Genomic DNA, 22,657 nt, shown 5'->3' with positions numbered 1-22,657 from the left:
TTGTACTTACTTCAATAACATATAAACAGGCTGAAAACAACCTAATTGTAATTTAATTTAAATACTTTAATCTATTCTAGGAAGAATGAAATTTTATTTTAGCAACTCTATTTATAGAAAATATGTTGATGGAGAATATTTAACTTTACACATTTCCAACATTATTTACTATTTTCTACATTTATTAAAAGAATAAAATGAATCGTAATTCAATGTTATATGAATGTTGGTATCTATAGTATCTCTGAGATTAATAGTCTTCGACACCGCTTGACTGAATACCATCAAAGCTGGCATATATATTATGTATCTTATAATGTAGAACCTTTTTATACTATTTCCTTTTTTGTGATTTCACCACTAGATGGCTCTGTAATACAAGTAGAACAAAATATATTTTTCAGTCGAGAAATTCTCAATAGCTGCTCCTTTATAGCCTTTAGTCCTACGCCTGAAATTTATCCGATCGATTCTGTTACATTTTTATTAGTATATGAAAATGGGGCATTTAGAGAGTTTACCTATGTTTGCGCACACACTTGTATTTACAATATAATATTTCTCACGCAATTTGTAAAATATTGGTCAGAACGCCCATCACGGTCCTATTTCAACTTACCAAAATTGGCATTCTATTTTTTATAATTGCCAATCCATCTATGAAGTATTCGAATAATAACATAATTACAAATCACTCCATCAAAAGACAATATAAGGAACTACATTTTGTCATTGCAAAAAGCTCACGACGCAAATTATACCGCTCCGTAGACGCGCATTAGCGCTAATTAAATTATATACGACTTATTTTGATGATAACAGTAATGTACAAATTAATTTTAGATTTGTAAATTTTTATGTTATGATAACAAAGAAAAAGAAAATCTTTGGAAGCATATGAATTCAAGAAGTTAATGTATGTATATTATCAATATACAGTTATAGCAAAATAAAACACGCGGTTAAACATGGTTTTTGAAGTCGGTTCATAAAATATTGCTTCTATAAATAATAAAAAATAAACTGGATGTAAAGTAAACAGCAACATAACGTCGAAGGTAAAAATGATATAATGAGTTGCAAGTTGCATGTCAAGTTGTGATGATGACGGATGAATAAGTTTAGTGAATATAAATGGGCTGTTTGGGTGCCTTTTTTATTTATATGTTTCTCAGAGTTATATTGCTGGGTCGATGACATCAGTGATGCAGAGATTGCAATATGAAACTGGTTGTATTCTATGCACATAATGTGGACTTGTCATAAGTATGTAACATGCTCCTAAGGCTCCATATTGTAATAAATATTTATGTTTCTTGCCATTTCAACTACACTATATTACATTATACATTAGAGGTCGTTCCTTTAAAAAATAATCTGGATGCGATTTAGTCTGACCATAATATCAACTTCCCATTTGGCCACTTTAGGAACCTATTTATCTTTATCTTACGTATTTTTACACAAATGTAAAAATTAAAAAAAAATCGAATCCTTAAACGTAATAACATAACAAAATTTGAACTCCATTCAGAGAATTTTATATTCAAGTTTTGACTGAAAATACATTGGTGACTCAATCAATACCCATCAAAAAGGTAATTTATTCTCATATCCTTCTTCATCAATATTAAATTAATTTAAAGTAAATAAATCGACAAATAAAATATTGATTTTTTTTAATATAATCTAATCGTTACATGATTTAGCACTATTATGGCTGACTGAACCATAAGAGATACATTAAATGAATGTAGAAACTATTTAATTATAGCTTTTTAGAAAAATGTCATTTCTAATAGTTTTATATATATAATTATTTAAAAAAATAAGTATAGAATGGATAGACCGTAATCGTTTAAAATGTATTATGACACGAACAGAAATCCTACTCCATCGTATATTTTATCTTCATTTAATTAACTCAGCTTATCCTGTGCAGTTATTATTAATACTCAGGTTTTGCTGTGTACTAAGTTGTATGTTCTTCAACTTCGCGCTAATAGGTACTTACAAATTCTGGCTAAAAATAAGAAAAGCATAGCTTTTCCAAATGCTATGCATATTCTCGTGCAAACTATGTTTCTCCAAGTGCTATGCTGTTAATCGAATTTTGAATTAAAATGTAGGGTCAGTAGGAATTGGGATTAGAGGTATGATTACAGATTTCCCATACCTGTTAAAATCGTGGTACCGATTATATTTTACCCTAATTGTGTAATCCAAAGCCTCGTCACATTACATAATCGGAGTGCATCTATTATTTGCATAAGCATAATTGGTACGGCTAATTTCAATATGAGTTGATGCGAGGATAGCCCATAACAGTTTTAAACGCAACGGAATATAAACTGCTTTGAATTGTGTCCATGATTTTATGTTATTGACAAATACTATTTAATTCACAAAGCATCTCTTTCAAATATCAGTGCTGATTTTATTCAGAAGTCCAGGTAAACTTTAGAATCCACATAGGTTTCCACTAAATTTTAGAATTCGTCTTTAAGTAAAATACGACCTTCAGTATCTATATCTAATTAATCATCACCAATTTTCAATCGTGTTTCAGCGCACCGACCCCATCCTGCCATTTTCCTCCTAAAAGGTATGTTATTTTTCATAAATCCTTTCTTAGCTGATATTTACTATCTATTTTAGCTAAAAAAAAGCGGTCAATTGCGAATCGGACTCGCCCATGAAGGGTTCCGTAGTAGCAAGTAACAAGGTTTATGTTTATGAAATTAAACTTTTTTTTTTATATTTGAGTTGATTAAGTGAAAGGTAAATTGCGATTTACGATTTATGAAATTAAAAAAAAACTACTTACTAGATCTCGTTCAAAGCAATTTTGGGTGGAAGTTTACATGGTAATGTACATCATATATTTTTTTTAATTTTACAAGTTACAGGGGGGGGGACACATTTTACGACTTTGGAAGTGTGAATAATTCTGCAAAGTTTCATGCTAATCAGACGGCTCAAACAAATGTCATACAAAAGTTTTATAAGTTTTCGTGAGAAAAAGTAGCCTATAACCGTCTCCAGCGTCTCATCTATCTCTAAAATTCATCATAATCTATTCAGTGTCATTTTCTTCAGTGAGCAACTAGTACTTAGATGATATAGTTAATTGTTGTCTTTGCCAAAGATTCCTTTTTTTCGTAAATTATTTCATTTCATAATTCTTAAAATCAAAATAAACATGTAAATTATTTTTATTTTTTTTTGAACGATAATGTCAATATTAATAATAATATGTTCTTGTTATGACAAGTAGGTATAAACTTACAAAGGACATTAAAACTTAAGACTCACGGTTGACCATTTATTGATAATATTCGAATCGGAATGGTTAAAGCAACGATCATATTTTGCTTACTAACTTTTACCCGAAACTAAAAACCATCGTTGGCTAAGGGATTATTTACAACTGCATTGAAGGTGATCTATTTATGGACATTTTGTGGAAAAACAAATCAATTCAAGTACATTGTAAAACAAACACATAAATATAATTTTGAACAATTTTGTTTTTCGAAAGTACCAGAAAGTAAATGACATAAAAATTAAAAAAAACTACATGTGGTCCCATGGTGTAACGGTTAGCACTCTGGACTCTGAATCCAGCGATCCGAGTTCAAATCTCGGTGGGACCTGTTTTTACCGCACAATGACTATCTTCTTCTTTCAGATTTACTTGCAACACGAATACTTTTTTGTTATTAGGTTTAGTTTAATTTTAAGTCGTCGAAACCATCTTTATATTTTAAATAACGAAAATATTTCTAAAAAAGACAAATGTCTATTTTGACTTAAACCAGTACATTTATATATATAATAAATAGCATATTTTATCAAAAAATGTAATAAAATATGTTATATTACATATTATATTATACAAAACATATTATTATAGTGTAGGTTCTACACCAATGTAATTGGTGTATTAAGTATATTAAATTTAAGTGCCCGTTAAATAATCATGTCATAGCTATAAGGTCCTTATCATATCTTTATAAAATAAAAGTTCGATTATATATCTTTAATCGATAATGCCGTTGCCACGGTGATGAAAACATATACAAACGAGTGTCAGAAATATACGGAGTAAACATCGTAGAATAAAGTTTAAATTCGTTAAAGTAATTAAAATAAATACTTCTAGTGATTCCTTAAGGTATTCTTGTAAATTTTACATCGACATGCAGCTTGATAAGCTGAAAATTTTAGTAATCGGGCCCTCAGACGTATGTATAATCAAAAGCTCCTCCTATTTTAGAATCAAACCAATGTGATTATAAATAAAAATGTATGCGTGACAACTATTATGTTCTAATATATCAACGGCACAACAACTTATTTAGTGATCTATTGTATAAAAAAGTATTCTTAGAAAAATCAGATATGTCAAATAAATTTAAAGATAACTAACTACTTACTATAGGTATATTATGTTTCAAAATGTGTAATTTCAGAGTGGAAAAACATCTATAGCCAATTTTTTATCAGAATCAATTAATGTCGAAGAAGCTAACAATCCTAGACCAACCCAAGGTGTCCGTATTGTTGAATTCGTAATTTCACATCTAAATGTAAACGAAAAGCAACATAAAGTTGATATTGAAATGTGGGACTGCAGTGGTGACCATAAGTAATTACGTTTAAAATACAAATTCTAAAATACATTAATTTATTTTTTAATCCTGCTTATATATTCATTGGATAACCTCGACATACAGTCTTGTTAATTAATTTCAATGTTTGTATCCCATAATACAAGCTTTTAGTCACCTCATCAGCCTGCATAATTGAGTAATTTACTTAAATTTATTGTTTAGGTTCGAATCGTGCTGGCCTGCACTTCGTCTGCGTGTCCAAGGAGTTATACTCGTTTGCTCATCCAACACCGTAAATGTAGCAGCGAGGGAATTGGAACTTCTGTACAACTACTTTGTAAGCCAGGCCAAATTGTCAGCAAAGCAATGTGTGGTATTCTACAACTGTCCTGATGATCAAGAGGATACGGACTCGTTGAATTTATGTAGGTTTTATAATTATTTGCAATTATATTATTACTCATCGTGTTCTGATCGTATTGTGTATGTACCAACTTTCAGTTCTTATAATTTTTAGGAAAATAATTAATTAAAAAAAAAAATTAAAAAGTTTAAGGAGGATATAAAGAATTATTTATTGTTTCTTGCAGCTTCTACTTTTTCGAAAGTATCTCAAGTTGCTGTTAATTTGAAATCGGGAGGAAACAGGTTAAAAATAGATTTTTCTAATTACGTCACCTCAATTTTACAGACATTATAAATAAAGTTAATAACAATTTATATGTCCAGTTTTATTTCAGATACCAGCTTTTCTGGCATACTTACCTCATACATTAACATTCCTTATAACTGAAAAACATCCATTTACTTTTCTCGTAGTTTTATTACATTTTTGTCTGTAAAAAAGATAATTAAAATTCAATACAGTTAACGGTCAAATATCAAATACGTATTAAGGTATCGAATTAAGACATTACACAAATATTAAACATAAATTTATTAAGTCCAGTAGAATTTTTATTAATACAAATCTCTATCACTTACAAACAAGTCGGAAGTCTCCTTATTTAGTATATTTTACAAAAATTGTTCAACATTCGTAGTTGTAATGTATCATATTGCTTTTGTTAGTTAAAATTACTGGACATATCAGGGTATCCTTACTTTAATTAATATATAATATTGCTAATTCTTCTGTTGAGATAACAATAATAATTAATATCTCAAAAAGAGCTTTATGTTTGTGAAATCACTTTCTATGTTACTATGAGTTGACCTTCATATTATTAATATAGTAAACATAAAAACTCAATTATAAACCTGCACTCAGTCTTTAAACATTTGGCTCGTATAATGAGTACTTTTAATGAACTTAAATTCATTATTATTTTCAATAAAGATAATTAGCTATATATGATTAATCTTATAACGCGAAACTTATAGTGAATCGATTTACTTCGTTAAATATATATTTACACTATTAAAGACCTTGTACAGAAAATCTTACGCTATTACAATATAATAAATTATAAAAATGAACTACCTTAACAAGTCTAACGTTACTAATAATTATCACCTTGATCACATTCTGTAGTATGTGGAAGGGTACATGATACTTGCATAATTTTGCATAGATTTACGACAATTAATGTCTGTCATTTTTCCAATTTCCTCTTTCATTGAAATTTTTTCGGTCTCTATGACCTCTCCCGGATCCGCCCCGATTCCACCGATCGTTGCCTCGTCCTCGATGACCTCCTCCTCTGTTAGGGAACCGCTGAAAGTTTTGATCGCCTTCCATATAGTTAAAATCATTTCCCGGTGGACCGTTGTAACCCATATTTCCAAAGTTATGTGGCCCCCCAAATTTGTTGTTATTAAAATTATGAGGTATATTTGGAGCAATACCTAAAAGTCCCGGAGCTGGTCCGCCTCTTGGATCCGGTAAAGACTGATTAAAACCATGCATGTGATTCATATTATTCATTCCACCAATTCCACCCATTCCCATTGGTGGAATGTTCATCATATTCATATTACCTTCCATAGCACCAGGGCCTCCTGGCATGTTATTATTCATTGAAAACGGGTTTGAATTTTGATTAAAATTAATAGGTGTTTTTAATAGAGCTTCTTTCGGCTTAGGCAGATACGCGAACTCTCCATTTTCTCCTAATGATATACCTAAATTCGTGAAAACATTACATAGGACAGTATTGCTTTGTATAGAAGTTAAATCAAACTTTTTACCTGGTAATTTTTCTTGTTGAAATTGTTTAATCATTTGGGTTACAGGTGCTAAATGTTGATTAACAAATATTTTTTGGGTGGAACTTAATTCTTTATACCAGTTTGAATTTTGTAGAATAGTTTGTAATTCTAAAGAATTAGATTTCTGTTCAGTAATGTTTTCTATTGAATCTTTCGGTTTTCTACGAGGATCTACTCTAGGAGCTGTATTCACAACTTTAGATGACTTTTCACTATCGCTATTTGATTCTTCAACTGACAATCTAAATACTTTCCTTAGCCTAGGATCTGTTAAAGCTTGTGATTTTGCGATACTGTTTTTAATATCGGTGTAATCAGGCCGGGGTATATGAATTAAAATCATTTTATATTGAATGGGTGGATGACTGTTAATAGAACCATTAATTTCAGAAGCTGGTGTATAATTTGGAAGTGGTTTAAAGGGTAAACCTAAACGTAAATCAATATCACCACTTGTGCCTTGTCTTAAATCTGTGTCTCCAAATCCTGAAGGTTTATTTGTTTGTCTGAGATCAACGTCGGTTCTCCTACGCCCATCTGTCGGTTCACCGTCTATACATTCATAAATAGAAACTCGTGATGATTTTTTGCTAGCAGGTTTACTAATTTCATTTGTTTTAACTGGGGAGCGTCTTGATCGCGGATCTCTTGAAATGATTTGCTCTTGAATTTCACTAGTACTTGTTTTATTGTCTTGTAAATTATTTTTCATTGTATTTAATAGCTTTGTAACTTCTTCGCTAATGTCAATTTTAGAAAGATCTCCAAGTTTACTTAAAACGGCTGAAGGTTCGATAACAGAGGGCGCTGGATCTGGTGGTGACATCAAAACATTATGAGGCGACGCATGAGGAGACTTTTTTTTATTACCCTTCTCTTCATCACTAGAATACCATTTTTCATCAATTAATAAATTATTATCTTCCTCGTCATCAGTTGTAGATCGACGATTACTTATCGTACTTTTTTCAGGATTTTTAAATATTGGTTCTGGTTGCAAGAAACGTATGTCTGTATCACCTTCAGTATGCATTAAGCTTTCTTCAATATTAGGCCGTCGAATGCTAGTATCGCCTTCTGTAAAAGGAAGTACCCTATGATCAACATCTTTTACTTCATTAATTTGATGAACTTTTTCATTTTCTAAAGACTCATTTGATATATCAATGTTTTCTTTATCTTTTGTTGCAAACTTTAATGCGTCCTTCGTATATTGATCAATATCGATCATATCTTTACTATTTGTATCTTTTTTAAATATTTTATTATTTGATGAATCTTCATTAACACCATGCGTAACATTGGGTTGAAAGCGCATATCAACGTCTTGTCCAGGTAATTCTGTTGGCATCGATAAACTGTTCGAAGAAGGGGCTGCAGGTGGCACACGTAAATCTAAATCTTTCGCAACAGTATTAGGCCCTCCAAATTGAGACTGTTGTTCAATATTGTTGATTAGACCTAACTTTTGTATACTCATCGTGTTCAGTTGAATTTCGGTAATTTGTTTCAGAGATATTCCAATACTATTCAACTGTAATACTGTTAGCTGACCTAATTGATCTAGATTTTCAATACCCATTTTTGTCAGATCAGATATTTGTCGAGGTGTTAATACACCAGTTAAATTTTTGATACTTAAAACATTCGTATTTCCTACATTACTGCTATTAGGAGACGAATTAGCATTTGGACTTAAATGATCATTCTGCCATCTTGATTGACGCACTTTGGGTGATATTTTATTCTGTCTTTCGTTATTATATTGATGCATTTGTAGGTCGGGATTACTTTGCGGATTTGGTATATTTAAATCAAAAAGCGATGGTATGTTTCTTACTTGATTATCATTATTTTCTGAAAACTGTTGCATTAACTTTAATTGCGTGGTTTGTATCATTTTTAATGCACCTTCTCTATTTAGTCTCGGAAAATCGCCTAAAATTTCTTTAGGCGCTGACTCAATGTGTTTTAGTAATATATTTTTTAGACTATCATTAAGTGGTTTACCATGTGCGAATTTACATTCGTCTTTGTATATACAAGGAAGCCCAGTATGATAATATTTACATGGAAAATCTGCATGCATATATAAACATTTATCTCTTTTTGCACAGCAGTCCATCAAATAAAATTTACATAATTCCATTTTTCTCGGAGGTTGAGCATCGTGAGAGTAAATGCAATCATCACCTTTATGACATTTTCCTTGCATATAATATAAGCAAACACCATCAGGATCTTGCATTGGATGTGTTTCTCTTCTTCTGTCATTTTTGTTTTTATTCCTCACACGCTGAGGCGGCCTATGTCTTTGACGATGAGCATGATGACCGCGAGAGTCTTGACTGCTATCAGAATCATATGATTCTCTGTCATCATCTTGATACATTTCATCTGGTGATTTTTTCTGTACAGGCGAAGCTCCTCTCACACACATCATTTCGCTTTCGTCCATTTCGTCAGAATATTCTTGCTTTTTGCGTTTCTTACTAGGCCCTTCCTTTCCATCATATTTCTTTCGTTTTTTATGTTTTCGTCGTTCCTCAACATCCTCTTCAGCTTGATTTTCACCTCCCTCAGCTTTGTTCATAGCTTTTCTAATAGCTTTCTCAATATTACCAGCAAAATCATCTTCAACGGAATCCGTGTACTTTCGACTCTTTTTACTTTTATCTTTTGACTTTTCGCTTTTACTTGATTTTGATTTTTTTTTCTTACCTGATTTAGAGTGGTAAAAATTTTGATTGTCAGTTTTATCTTGATCTCTAGTGCCTTCAACATCTGGTACTGATTCTTCTTTCTTGACTTCTGTAGTAACTTCATTTGTTTCTTCACCGTCACTTTCGATTTCTCCATCTTCCAAGTCGTCAGTATTTGTTGCTACTGGATCCGCCATTATGATGTTTTCACTGAAAATGAGATAAGAAGAAAATTAATAAAAAGTATTATTTTGTTTTAATGAATACAGACACGGAATTATACTTCATGTAAAAATTATTAATAAGTCCTTGTGAAATCGAAACAGCCGCTAGATTAATTAACATTATTACTAATATAATATAATCTCATTCAAATAAATGAAGTGTAAAAATTGTATGTTTCAACGAATAAAACATTTATAATTTATATATAATTTAACATATATGTATTAATTAAAATGTATATAAAATCAAATCTATTTAAAATATTGAGACAGAAACCTTTGTAATAAAGTAAAATAAATAAACAATTATTATTTACCATCCCAAATGCGATCTAAATAATGACGAAAAATGTATGTATACCATAATCATATAATGTATATTTATTCATAGAAGTTCAAAAATATTTTAGTGATAGATTCATATTTACTTTTAATGAGTCCCTACGAGACATACGCATAATAAAACATACATAGGAATAACTCCATTATTTATCACTAGATAAAACTATCTTTAGCCTCTTAAAATGATAATCTTGATATTAGTTTAAATATATTATCAAACATAATTATATGACCTACGTGAAAAGTCTAAATCGCATAAAAACAAGATATCAAGAAAAATACTACCTTAAACTAACCATGACCTAAATTATTTGCTAAAAATAAAGAAATAAAAACTAAGTTGATGAAGATTAATTAAATTTTATATTAGCGTAAATTCTATTTCGATTTATATTTAAAATGTAAGGTTTATAATTTATTGGTTTCATGCGGTGAAAAATATTTTTAGTGGAATATGTAGTATAATGATCAATAAAAATGTATAATAAAACTATTTATCTTTCTGATTAAAGATTTCAGACAGGAATTTCAATTACTTCCAAATTAAATTAACATATATAAGTATTTGAAAAAAAATACTGTTTTTCCGAATTATTTTCATAAAAGAGATCATAAATCATAATTACTTCTTACTAAAATTACAACGCGATATGGCCGCCGCCATTTTAGTATAATCCAACCATTTGAAATAGGTAGGTTACATACATTGAAGGCCAAAATATTCTTTTGCCATCAGGTGCGAGACCTAATATTTTTCACAAATAAAGTAAATACGCGTACGATTTTAACAAGTATTATTTACTTTAAACATCAACCTAAAATCGAAAGTGAAATTTAATCAACTAGTACGAATGCACACTATTGCTATTTATACTCACGCATACATATATGCTATTTAGAAGGCTGACGCCCTATTTCATATATATTATCATGTGTATTTAGATAAAGTTTGGCAAGTTAACTGGTACTAAAATTATGCAGGAATATTTATTTTAACATCAGTACCATGTTCAAGCAAGAGTAATTTTCGATATTCTCTATACTGTACCTAATATTCGTCGAAACAATTGTCATTGGAATGAATGTCCAGTATCACTAATTAAAATTATTAATAGCGCAGTAATGGATTCAACATGTATGGCAGGAGTCAATAGACTAACTGTTTCGTAGCCACAACTTTCAAGTAAATTAGTAGTAGTACAAGGAGATATGCAAGCAGTGGGTGGCCGTTCACATTTCACAATGTCTTGCAAGTTGTTTGTGCGCTCTCGCTCGCCACGATATGAATGACGTCAGCCTTCTAGAACGGCAAGATATTATTTTGTCCTTCCTTTTTCGAGGTCACGCGTACAACGCTCACACACACATTAACACAATCTTACTAATGTTGGCGTATAGTGACTCGCGACTTTAACATACCATCTTAAATAGACAGTATAACAATTTAAGATTATCCTTAAAAATTTACTTCAAAATATTTAGTTATGCTCTTTTAATACTATTGTAAAACTAAGTTATAACTTTATAAAGCATTTAACCATCACCATGAAATCCTATAACAAAAGTTAATATATATTACCTTCATTTCTTTTATATTAATAGTCCTTATGAATAATATATGGGTGTGATCCCTAATAAAAGGAATAATAAATCATGCAAAATCTATACAAATTTTTCAAACAAAAGATTATAAAAAAAATAATTTTAATTTGACTAAACTTTAAAAATGGCGTTCATACTACTAAACAGCAGCCGCCATTTTGAGAAATAAAGTCAACATATATATAAATTAAAATTAGGACTATTGTTAATAGAAATCAAACTTTGTTGAAAAATATGTGTAGCAGTACATTTGCACATGTGTGACAATTTGAGCAGACCAAGCACTTTATGCGATAAATTATTGGGGACACGCATTTGATTAAAATGGCCTAACAAGTAAATACATAATATTGTTACCAATCTTACATTAAATGAACAATTCACTATGTGCGACTACTATACGCCATGTAAAAGAATTCTTTCATAGCATTGCTGCATAAAGACGACGTAACAAATCGAATACGCAATAATATTGATATCGAATTCGGACGACGACTGCAGCGAAACAAAGCCAAGATTTGTGATAATTTAGTTCCAGTTTTTAACACGACAATTAGAGGCGCCAATATAGAATCAATGCTGCCACACCTAAAAGTACAATAATGCTAGTTATAGTCAATAATATTTCTTAAAATAAACTATTATGAACAGATAATGTAAAATACCAACAATTCCACTGTTTTTTATTAATCTTATTTATAATACAATTAAATGGGAAAACATATTTTAAAAACACATATTTTCAAGTCAATAAAAGTATGATAATTATTGTTTTTCTTTTATTATTTCCTTTTTACTCCAAGAAGGCAACAAACAGAAAAGTAAATATGGGAAAAGAATAAAAAAAAAAGACAAGAAATAGACAATAATCACATATTGCTTAAGATTTACATAGGCAATTGCACATTTAATATAATATTTTTTACGTTAGATTTAGCAAAAATATTTTAATTCTTTTGTTTTATGGTAAATTCTTTGGTACTGGAAAATAATGATAAAATCGATGTAAGTTTGTTTGATCACATAAAAAGTAAAGAAAGGTTGGCAAAATATTATTATTGTACTAGTTAATAGAAAAAAATATTTATGGTTTCAAGTTTAATTAGGTATATTTCTTCCAAAAAACTGTCACCGTCAAAAGTTCATCGTCACTATTCATCAGGGTTACCAAATAATAAATATCGATTCGAAGAATATTCCGTAATACACTTTTATTTTTATTGTTTTGTTAAATAATACAATTTTTTTGAGCAGTATTCAATAAATTTGTTGGAAGTTTCCATCTTTTAAGAATAAAGACAGAACTTAACAGGATATTTTGTCAATAGTGTCAAATAAATTCTTGATTAAGGGAATTGAATATATTTAATAATTTACTTAATTTAGCAACATCAATATAAATTTGTGACAGTTGTGACACTATAAATTGTCAAATTTTATCAAGTGAGTGATAAGGAAATTAAAAATTACAGTCAGCGTTTTGTGATGGATTACGTTTAGAATTTTTAAATGAATTCCTATTCGAACGAATCACTATAATAAAGTTTTTGAAGAAAGTGATTTATTAACAATGTGAAGCTTTTAATTTTGCCTTCGGAAATATTGTTATTGTTTTATTTTTAATTGATAAACTTAAATTAAGATGTCTAATCCTAACAATCCTTTTGCGGGCTTATTAGGAGCATCAGATGGAAAATCTACTAATGAAAATGGTAGCTCTAACCACGAAAAAATAGATATGGATGTAGATCAATCCCAAGCTGAGGAAAAAATTAAAACAATAAATAATATTGTTCAGAATGTTTTTCATTTTACAATTAATGCTAATGCGATTGAAGGACAGTCAGATACTCAATTAGTGTATCTGGAAGAGCTTGCACGAGCTATGAACCCTAGATTTTACATTGACTTAGAAGCTTTAGAGCAAGCTTTGTTTGAAAGACTTCTATTACATGATATTCAACAGTGTGTGATTCCTAAAACAAGCACCGTTTTAAAGGAACATGTTATACAGAATCAAGTGTTTCCATACTTGTTCAGTTCTATGGAAAATGTTTTAAGTTTTAATCAGTATGACAAATCATACATAAGAAGTGCTTTAGAAAAAATGAAGGAACTCATATTTCGCAATGCAGTAACTGCATTAAAACAGCCTGCATTATTTGAAGGACAAGATTTTGCTTCACAATTAGTAGAAATACTACAGCATGTTGGTCCTCAGAGTCACACATTCTTTAATGATTTGGTTAATGCATTTGTAGAAGATGGTAATTGACTATTATTTTTTATACAATTTCAAAAAAAGAACATAATGAAAAAGTATCAAAGATTTTTTTTTTACAGGTGATAAAGACTGTCAATTGCAATTAAAAGAAACAATGATACCAGTGTTACAGAAAATTCATACAGATATCCATAAATCAAATATAATCAATCTACCAATTTACATTTTGCCATCTATACAATTATTTGCAAGTGAGTAAAAACATTTAAAAAATCTTCTTACTCATTTCTCTGACAATAGAATGTTTAAAACTTAGTTGTCAAACTTTACTTATTCAGGTAATTCAAATTTGGCACAAATATTGATTGAAGCCTGTGAACCAAAGATTGAAACAAATGGACGATTATACCAAGATTCAGTTATAGGGGCCTTGTTAAATCTCTCTGTGCTTCCTCGAACAACAACAGGGGTATATGACTTTTTTGATAATCCCATGGATCAGGTAAGAAAGAGAATTAAAATACTATTTTTTTAAAGAACACATGTTTAATTATTGCCTGCTGTATTACTCTAAAATAATTTCTATTCAGTCGGCTACATCAGTGACTGAGACTTCGATTTGGAATGCATCATCACACTTAACAAATAACTTGCACAAAATATTCTTGAATCTTCTAAAAGGTGGACCACAAATTAAAAATAGATTATTAACTTGGATTGGGAAATGTCTCAAAACAAATGTTGCCAGAGGAAAACTTTGGAATATTCAGGTAAATCTTAACAATTAAGAAGTAAAATAACAAAAACTGACTTTTCTATACAAATATATGAATTTAATAAAAGTTTTAATTTGGAAATAAAAAATATTCCCTAATATAATGAATAAAAAAAAAAAAAATTATAGTTTCCTTATATTAAATTAAAATATTTCTTCTCTAATTCGATTTAGTTTCTAATGTTGATGAAAAAATATATTTTAGGCTGGAGAAATGAGTGCAGCTACAATGACTTGTGTATGTGATGGCTTTATGATAAATCTTGGTGCAGTACTATTGCAGCTGTGTCAACCATTCTGTACAAAAGCGGATGATCCAAAGTCACTAAAAATAGATCCTACTTATGGTGCAGTACCTGTAAGTGTCTAAACAAAACTATATGCAATTTATTATACATTACAAAATATTATCTTTAAGAACTTAATGTATTAAATCTATATTAAAATTAAAACATCTCCAGTATTTGACCTATTTTGTAATTGATTCAGATATTTAAATGGATTTATTATTTTATGATTTCATTTAACAGCCAGAAGAATGTGCTGCTAAATCTGTACATCTGGACTGCCTACATAGTGAAACATGTTTGCTCCCTGCACGAGAATCTGAAGATGGACAACCCGTTAAGCGTCCAACTTCAGAATCATACAATTTCGTAACCGAATGCTTCTTTATGACACAGAAATGTATCGATTTAGGTAAGTTTACAATAACAAGTAGTATTTAATTTTAGTTATTTTGGCAATCTATTTTTTTTAAATCATGCACTGTAATCCTTTTAAAGAGAAAAATATTTTCTGAATTTCATGTATCAATATAAATGTGTTATCGCATCGATTCGGTTTTGTTACAGGCGTGCGCGTGTGCGCTGAGAAGCTGTATCGCTGCGGCCAGGAGCTGGGCCGCGCGCAGCGCACGCTGAGCGACGTGTCCGGCTCGCACCGCGCCGTCGAGCCCATGCGACGGCGCGCTCTCTTCCTCATGACAAAGTAAACCCGCTCGCCGCTAGCTTTGGCTGAACCATATACACGAAAAACATTCAGCACATTATTGATGTCCAATGTTTTCTAATAGTTACAAAATAAGTAATCGATTAATATTTTTACCACCACCCGCATTGGAGCAGCGTGGTGGAATATGCTCCATATCTTCTCCTCAACGGGAGAGGAGGCCTTAGCCCAGCAGTGGGAAATTTACAGGCTGATTATGTTATGTTATGTAATATTTTTAATGTTTGCATAATTCATTCCTTGCATACTTTCGTGCGAACAGATTCGTGAGCATCCGTTGCGCGCTACTGGAGCCAAACATGCTGAACAACTTACACCGATTGCAAGCGATGACATGTACGTGGCTGGTGCAAGTGTCAGCGCGTACGGAGGCCCAAGCTGGCTCGTACGCTCCGTGCTCGCTGCAGACTATACGACTACCCATCACCACCCCACCACCGGATACCTTGCGGTCAGCAATATATATTTATTGTACTTGAAGGATGGCTAATATCTTTACATTCTTATATATCTTATCATAAAAGAATGTAGTTATTAGCCATCCTTTATTGTCTCTGTTTCTAGAACTTTCCTAAACCCCATTCTTCCCATTGACTAACAAAAATAAATGTAAAAGAAAGCTTAACTTATTTTTTTCACAAATACAGTGTGATATAGATATTTGAAGTAACAAGTAACGAAAATTTAGTTTTTCATCCCTAAATTATTTTCAATTTTTAATTATTATTATATTTCAGATGTATTCCAGAGTTCGTCCTAGAAAACACAGTGGTGCTTATAACGATGGCGCGAAGAACTATCAGCGCCTTACCAGATGAAGCAGACATATCAGGCCTACTGCAGCCCGCACTTACACTAGTTCTGACCTTCATGGGTGATTCGACTAGAACTTACAATCCGCATTTAAGGTACAATCTATTCAAATTTATGTATCGGATAGGAACGTTTTTAATCGTACAATTATAATTACTTCCAATAAAACACTTACAAATGTTACACTTCTCTAATATAGGCTCTATAATACACTTTATATTCAACAATTACTTCTTTCATTTTGTAAACAAATTGTTTACATTTAATTTACTTTTCATTTAATTATTATTGTGATTCAGACAATGCAAATTAATCATAACATTTTGTTGATATATGTAATAAACATAGATACATTTGAACAATTTAACATTTATAATTGGTCACGTTTGTAATATTTTTAATATCATATTTAAAAGATATGATATTAAAAATATTACAAATCCCAATATTTTCCTTGAAATAGGTAATTTAGGTAAAATAGGTACCTAAACTATTTTCATTTTACATTTGCGAGTACTTTTTTCTCATCGTTTTTACGTATTTACCTCACTCTATTAAGATGAGAAACTTACATGTATCGTATCGTGTCGCCTTTACTATAATTACTTCTTAGGCGCGACCAATGTACCCAGAACCGATTTTAGAGGGTTCGAACCACCTAATTCTACCGATTTAATAGAAAATCCGGTTTCCGTTGTTTTATTTAACTTACCTAATTATAATCAATTATTTAAGCAAGCGCCTAGATCGTTAAGACCGGACCTATATTTGCCAAATATGTAAATGTTCGATTTAAGAAAACAATATTTAATTTTTAGATAGTAAAATAAAAGTTTTTAATATGCAATTTGCAGAGCTCGTCTCGCAGAATGCTTAGAAGCAATGTTGCCTAATCATCCAGACGATCAGCAGCCTTTGAGTAACATTGCGTCATTCTACAGGGAACAACTTTTTAAGGAGCATCAACATAGACTACAAGTAAGAAGTAGATATTATTATTATGTCAATAAATTATATTATTATTATGTCAGTCAGCTCCGTAGGTCATTGGTATTTGAGATAAGTAGCCAAGAATTAATTTCACAATGGACAATATTTTATAAAAAATATGATAATAGATAATGCAAAAATGAAATGTTTAATAATAATCCTTTAATCGTTATATTTTCTTTTAATTGCTTTTATTTATTTATATTTTGTATTATTAATTATAGCTAGTTCCATGTCTCCTTGACGTATTTGTGGGTATAGAAATGACGGGTCAAAGCGTTCAATTCGAGCAGAAATTCAATTATCGGCGTCCCATGTACCTCGTCATGGACTTCTTGTGGGACAATGAAGAACACAGAGAAGCATTTACGTAAGATATCTTTAATATATATATATATATATAATTTAATATTTAAATAAATCGTAATAAAGTTAATAATTATATCTTGACTACATTTTCATGCCGTAAAATTAAACTCATAAAGTTACCTACTGCTGGTCATAAAATTAAATCAAATAATGGACATTTCAGGCGGTTGGCACAAGAAGCCGAAGAGAATATGGAAGCAGTACACCCCCCGTTATTTTTACGTTTTGTAAATTTATTAATGAACGATGCTATTTTCCTCCTGGATGAGGCTCTCGGAAATATGGCTCAAATACGTACCTTGCAGACTGCACAGTAAGTATATTAAATATATAATACATTGGATATAAAATAAAAGTAAAATCTACATTCTGTGATACATTTTCAAGTACTGTATATTATATTCTTTAAATCATTATCCCCCATAACCCAGCCATTAATTGCATTATTTTGCATTAAAATGTCTAAAATGTTCGAATCTCAGAGAATCCGGCGCCTGGAGCAACCTGCCAGCTCAGGAACGCGAACAGAACTTTGCCAACCTGTCCCACGTGGGCACGCTGGCGCGCTTCGACAACATCCTGGGCCGCGACACCATCCGCACGCTGGTGCGGCTCACGGCGCACGCGCCCTACGTCTTCTGCCACCCCACCCTCGTCGAGCGAATTGCGTCTATGCTCAACTACTTCCTTTTGCATCTTGTCGGACCTAATAAAAAGAATTTTAAGGTGAGGTTTCATTTTTTTTTCATATTAAATAAAAATTTATTTTTTGATTCTATATCTTATTCTTATATAGTTAACTGGTTGTCGCCCGCGGCTTCGCATGTTCTAGTGTGACCCTAGGTTCACATTTGGGGCCGATATTATTTATATTTTCATTAATGGAATAAAATTTGGATCTACGTTAAAAATGGGTGTTCCACAAGGATCAATTTAGGGTCCTTTTCTATTTCTAGTATATATAAATGACCTCCCTTTCTATGTTAAAGATATTTGTGTGAAGAATCGTCACCAAACAACACACATAGTGTTATGACGATACTTCACTGATTTTTAAAGTCAACAGGAAAGAAACATTATCACTGATACACAATTGTTTCACAACCAATAATTTAGTTTTGAATGCTCAAAAAACAAAATATGTAGTTTTACCCTTCCAAATAGCATTGAATATATTCAGTGGCTTTATTCAGAAGTTTATTCCGTAGTCCTCATTTATCGTCCCTGACAGGAAGACTCAGCCCCGCAGCATATGCGGTTAGATAAGTTAGACAACTTACTGATATTGAGACCGCTTGTCTAGTATATTTTGGTTATTATCATAGTATTATGTCATATGGCATATTACTTTGGAGGTAACGCTACAGATATTGAATCTTCCTTGGGGATGTTTTTAACAGGAATACTTTTTAATAGGAATACTGAATGTTGCGTCACAATATATTTGCAACAATATTATTCACAGTAATTGATCACTTTGATAGAGTCACTGAAAATCATTGTATGTTCACGAGACGGATAAGTTTATAACGCAAAGCTTCCGACTCCGCAAAGTCAATAAATCCTTCTTGGGGCATCCGTTTCTATAATAAAAGTTCACAGACATCAATCAAATCATTTCTAAAAAATACATTAATAAAAAAAAGTATATTATCCAATACAAGATTATATATAGATGATAAAAAATGTAATTGTATTTTAAATGTTGGAAAAGAATATCTACTGAGTTTCTTGCTGGTTCTTCTCGGTAGAATCTACATTCCGATAAAAAAATACTACTTATAAAACATTAGACAGGATTATTAAAAATATCATGGCAATTATTTGTTTTTATTAAAATAACTTATAGCAATTTAAAAAAATAAACTTTTTAGCTTTAAAAAATAATTATTATACACTGCAAGTGCGTAGCATTATTATTATTTTTGTTGTACTTTTATTTTTATTTTTAGAGGATTACAATTGTTGTGTTTTTGCAAAAAAGCATTTAGCCTATATCTAATATTATGTTTATGCTAGTTATTATTTAATTTAAGAGTGTATTACTTCTTTTTTTAAATTTAAAAGTGTTGAAAATAACTGTAGTGGTATAATACACTGTATCAGTCAGTATTTTTGAATACTTTATTTTGTGAATATGCCGATGGTGTTTCAAATAAATATATTAATAAAAAAAGTAGCGTATGTCTTTCCTTGGGGCTTCAAGCTTGCTTCATACGTCATATCATATTCCGTTCAGTATTTTGGCCGTGATAGTGCAACAAACAGACAGAAAGAATTACTTTTGTATTTATAATAATATAATATAGATTATCTTATCTTCGAAACTTATGCAATTATGTGACACGAATCATATTATGTGGCGCAGCAATGATTATTAACAGTTTTTTTTTCTTTTTTAGTCTTTTTGTACTAACACTAGGATAAGAAAATTGTTAAAAAACTGAAATAAATGATTTATTAATAATAAATTAAAAACAAAAACGTATCTATTAAAGAGGAAATTCATCTTGTGCTATATGAAATTATGAATGATGAATTAAAAATTATAAGTTTTTTTTTATAATCGGTAAATGACTAGCAATCATGGTAATTGCATTAATGTGAATACATTGTTTGAACCTTAAGAATTGCCCAATACCATCACAGACTACTTTTATTTTTGGAATTTCATTGTTACTAACGAATAATTTAAAAAAAACAGGTAAAAGACATGAAAGAATACGAATTTGAGCCGGCTAACACAGTATTGGATATATGCCGCATGTATGTTGAACTTGGAAACAACGAACGTTTCTGTGCTGCAGTTTCGGATGACGGCCGCTCGTACTCTCCACAGCTATTCACATTGGCTGAAGCTGTCTTAGGTATAAATAGTTAATATTCTAATTACATCAAACATGTATATAAATTATAATATTATAGATATTCGTTAAGGTTGAATATTACATATATCAATACAATACTTGGTAGTAGAACTTCCAGCTTAAGCTATGTTATATTTTTTAAAGTTATCTTATTTTTGTCTCAGTACGCATCGGAGGTGGTGGATTAATAAGCTCATTGCAAGAGGTTGCAACTCGCGTAAGTACAATTGCAGAACAAAGGCAACGTGATGAAGAAATACTTGCTAATGCGCCCGAAGAATTCTTAGATCCCATTATGAGCACTCTCATGTTGGACCCTGTCATTCTGCCTAGTTCAAGAACAACAGTGGACCGTACCACCATTGCTCGGTAAGTTGATTGAAATAATGCATGAGTTCTCTTACTTAGAAATCACAACATGTACGAATAAAACATTTTTTTTTTGTTAATAATTCCATTTAATTATTCAAAATTTATACATGATCTTTCGCATCAAAGTAGCTATTTTATTATGATCACAATTATAATTTTAATTTTGTACTTTTAGGCATCTTCTAAGTGACCAGTCAGATCCATTCAATCGGTCTCCTTTGTCTATGGATCAAGTTAAATCAAATACAGAATTAAAGGAGCGAATACATTCATGGATAACTAAGCAAAAACAGAGCATACCAGAAAACCGGACAAGTACTTCCTAAATATCTAGCCTTTTTTAAAGTTTACATTTTAACTGAACTAGAGAAGTTAGAATTTCTATCGCCAATATTATCATAATTTATATTTTTTCTAAGCCTCACTATGGCCACTGTACTAGGAGATTCTTTACTTATATTCAAATTATACTTACTATTTTTATCCATACTTGCTATGAAGTTCAATTCAGTTTTGTATGTGCTCACTAATTTATAATTGATGATTCTTCCTCATTTTGACATATTTGCTCAGGTCTTACAACATCAAATTACATACTTTGTTCTTTTAAGTGCATACATATATAACGATAAAACGTCCAGCAATCAGTATGTGCTATTCGAAAAAATAGATTCTTAATAAACTTCTGTTCACATTATTTTACTTTTTTGTAACTATTATCTAACTTGATGTCGGGGACTTCGTATAGGTTACCTTCCAACATAACCAATATTAATCCACATCTTTGTGATAAACTACGATTGATACGCTTGTCTAGCACCCTGGGGTGCGCCAACCGCAAGGGTAGATACATATGATACTCAGACCAAAAAATAGATTTATGTATGTATTAGTTAATACAATAATATCAGTTGCTTAATATATATCATAACTGGCAACGTTTCTGTTATTGTTTATGGAGAGAACGTCATCATAGACTTACTTGAAATATATTATTTTTAAAGCATAGGTCTCCTATAGTAATATCACGATTATAATAAAAGGTAAACATCTTCTCTCATTCCATGTATTTCTATCAGAAATGATGGTAATATATATTGATATGATTTAATCAAATACTTATTCTAAGGGATTTATGTGGTGTTTGTAAATTGTTTTAGATGCTTAATACAGAATAATTGTAACATTTTTTAAGGTTATTCACAATATCTAATAGACTACAAAAAAAATCTGCGAATGTTTTTTTTAAGTTACATTTTTATATGTATATGTATTCTTAATATGAAAAATCCAAAAATCTAAAATTGCTATAATTTCAAAAAAAATCATTCAGTGATTAAACAGTTATGACTCTGATAAAAGTATGAACTAAAATAACAAAAGTGTCTCAGTTTTATTAATAAATAATTTGGCAAAACCAACTTTATGGACTATATTCAAAATATGGTCAGTAAATAATACATTTTTTTATTTTGTTATAAACAAAATATATAATACAAATAAATAACACATTTAGATAACACCTTTAGAATGTTGTTT

The 22,657-nt window shown here is 30.5% G+C and overlaps 3 protein-coding genes and 1 non-coding gene across 6 annotated transcripts; 3 read left to right on the top strand and 1 right to left on the bottom strand.

Annotated features, from left to right (window-relative positions):
- The first annotated feature begins 3,584 nt into the window (after positions 1–3,584).
- Positions 3,585–3,656, top strand: Trnaq-cug (transfer RNA glutamine (anticodon CUG)). The gene has a single exon. It is a non-coding gene; the product is annotated as a tRNA-Gln (tRNA).
- Positions 3,657–4,100: 444 nt separating this feature from the next.
- On the top strand, positions 4,101–5,336 carry LOC113403343 (intraflagellar transport protein 22 homolog). The gene is made up of 4 exons (XM_026643857.2): positions 4,101–4,247; positions 4,476–4,651; positions 4,839–5,041; positions 5,207–5,336. The coding sequence occupies exons 1-4, from the start codon at positions 4,203–4,205 to the stop codon at positions 5,314–5,316; spliced, it is 534 nt and encodes a 177-aa protein (XP_026499642.2). The 5' UTR covers positions 4,101–4,202; the 3' UTR covers positions 5,317–5,336.
- Positions 5,337–5,538: 202 nt separating this feature from the next.
- Positions 5,539–12,247, bottom strand: LOC113403339 (protein suppressor of sable). 3 transcript variants are annotated; one of them, XM_026643852.2, is made up of 2 exons: positions 12,064–12,247; positions 5,539–9,739 (listed from the first exon to the last, which is right to left on the bottom strand). In XM_026643852.2, the coding sequence occupies exon 2, from the start codon at positions 9,724–9,726 to the stop codon at positions 6,202–6,204; it is 3,525 nt and encodes a 1,174-aa protein (XP_026499637.1). In that variant the 5' UTR covers positions 9,727–9,739; positions 12,064–12,247; the 3' UTR covers positions 5,539–6,201. The 3 variants fall into 3 exon arrangements, with proteins under 3 accessions (XP_026499637.1, XP_026499638.1, XP_026499636.1); XM_026643853.2 differs by lacking the exon at positions 12,064–12,247 and adding an exon at positions 11,675–11,977; XM_026643851.2 differs by lacking the exon at positions 12,064–12,247 and adding an exon at positions 11,144–11,486.
- An 872-nt stretch (positions 12,248–13,119) lies between these two features.
- Positions 13,120–22,339, top strand: LOC113403340 (ubiquitin conjugation factor E4 A). Its single transcript, XM_026643854.2, has 16 exons — positions 13,120–13,964; positions 14,041–14,172; positions 14,260–14,423; positions 14,512–14,691; positions 14,902–15,054; positions 15,227–15,395; positions 15,551–15,686; positions 15,970–16,158; positions 16,445–16,615; positions 17,375–17,498; positions 17,735–17,880; positions 18,043–18,192; positions 18,362–18,605; positions 20,584–20,746; positions 20,911–21,115; positions 21,294–22,339. The coding sequence occupies exons 1-16, from the start codon at positions 13,340–13,342 to the stop codon at positions 21,442–21,444; spliced, it is 3,102 nt and encodes a 1,033-aa protein (XP_026499639.2). The 5' UTR covers positions 13,120–13,339; the 3' UTR covers positions 21,445–22,339.
- Positions 22,340–22,657: the final 318 nt, after the last annotated feature.

This window comes from Vanessa tameamea, chromosome 13 (assembly GCF_037043105.1).
Source record: "Vanessa tameamea isolate UH-Manoa-2023 chromosome 13, ilVanTame1 primary haplotype, whole genome shotgun sequence".
Classification (NCBI taxonomy): Eukaryota; Metazoa; Arthropoda; class Insecta; order Lepidoptera; family Nymphalidae; genus Vanessa; species Vanessa tameamea.
Note: the sequence above shows the minus strand (reverse complement) of the source record. Positions and strands in the feature narration are given on the sequence as shown.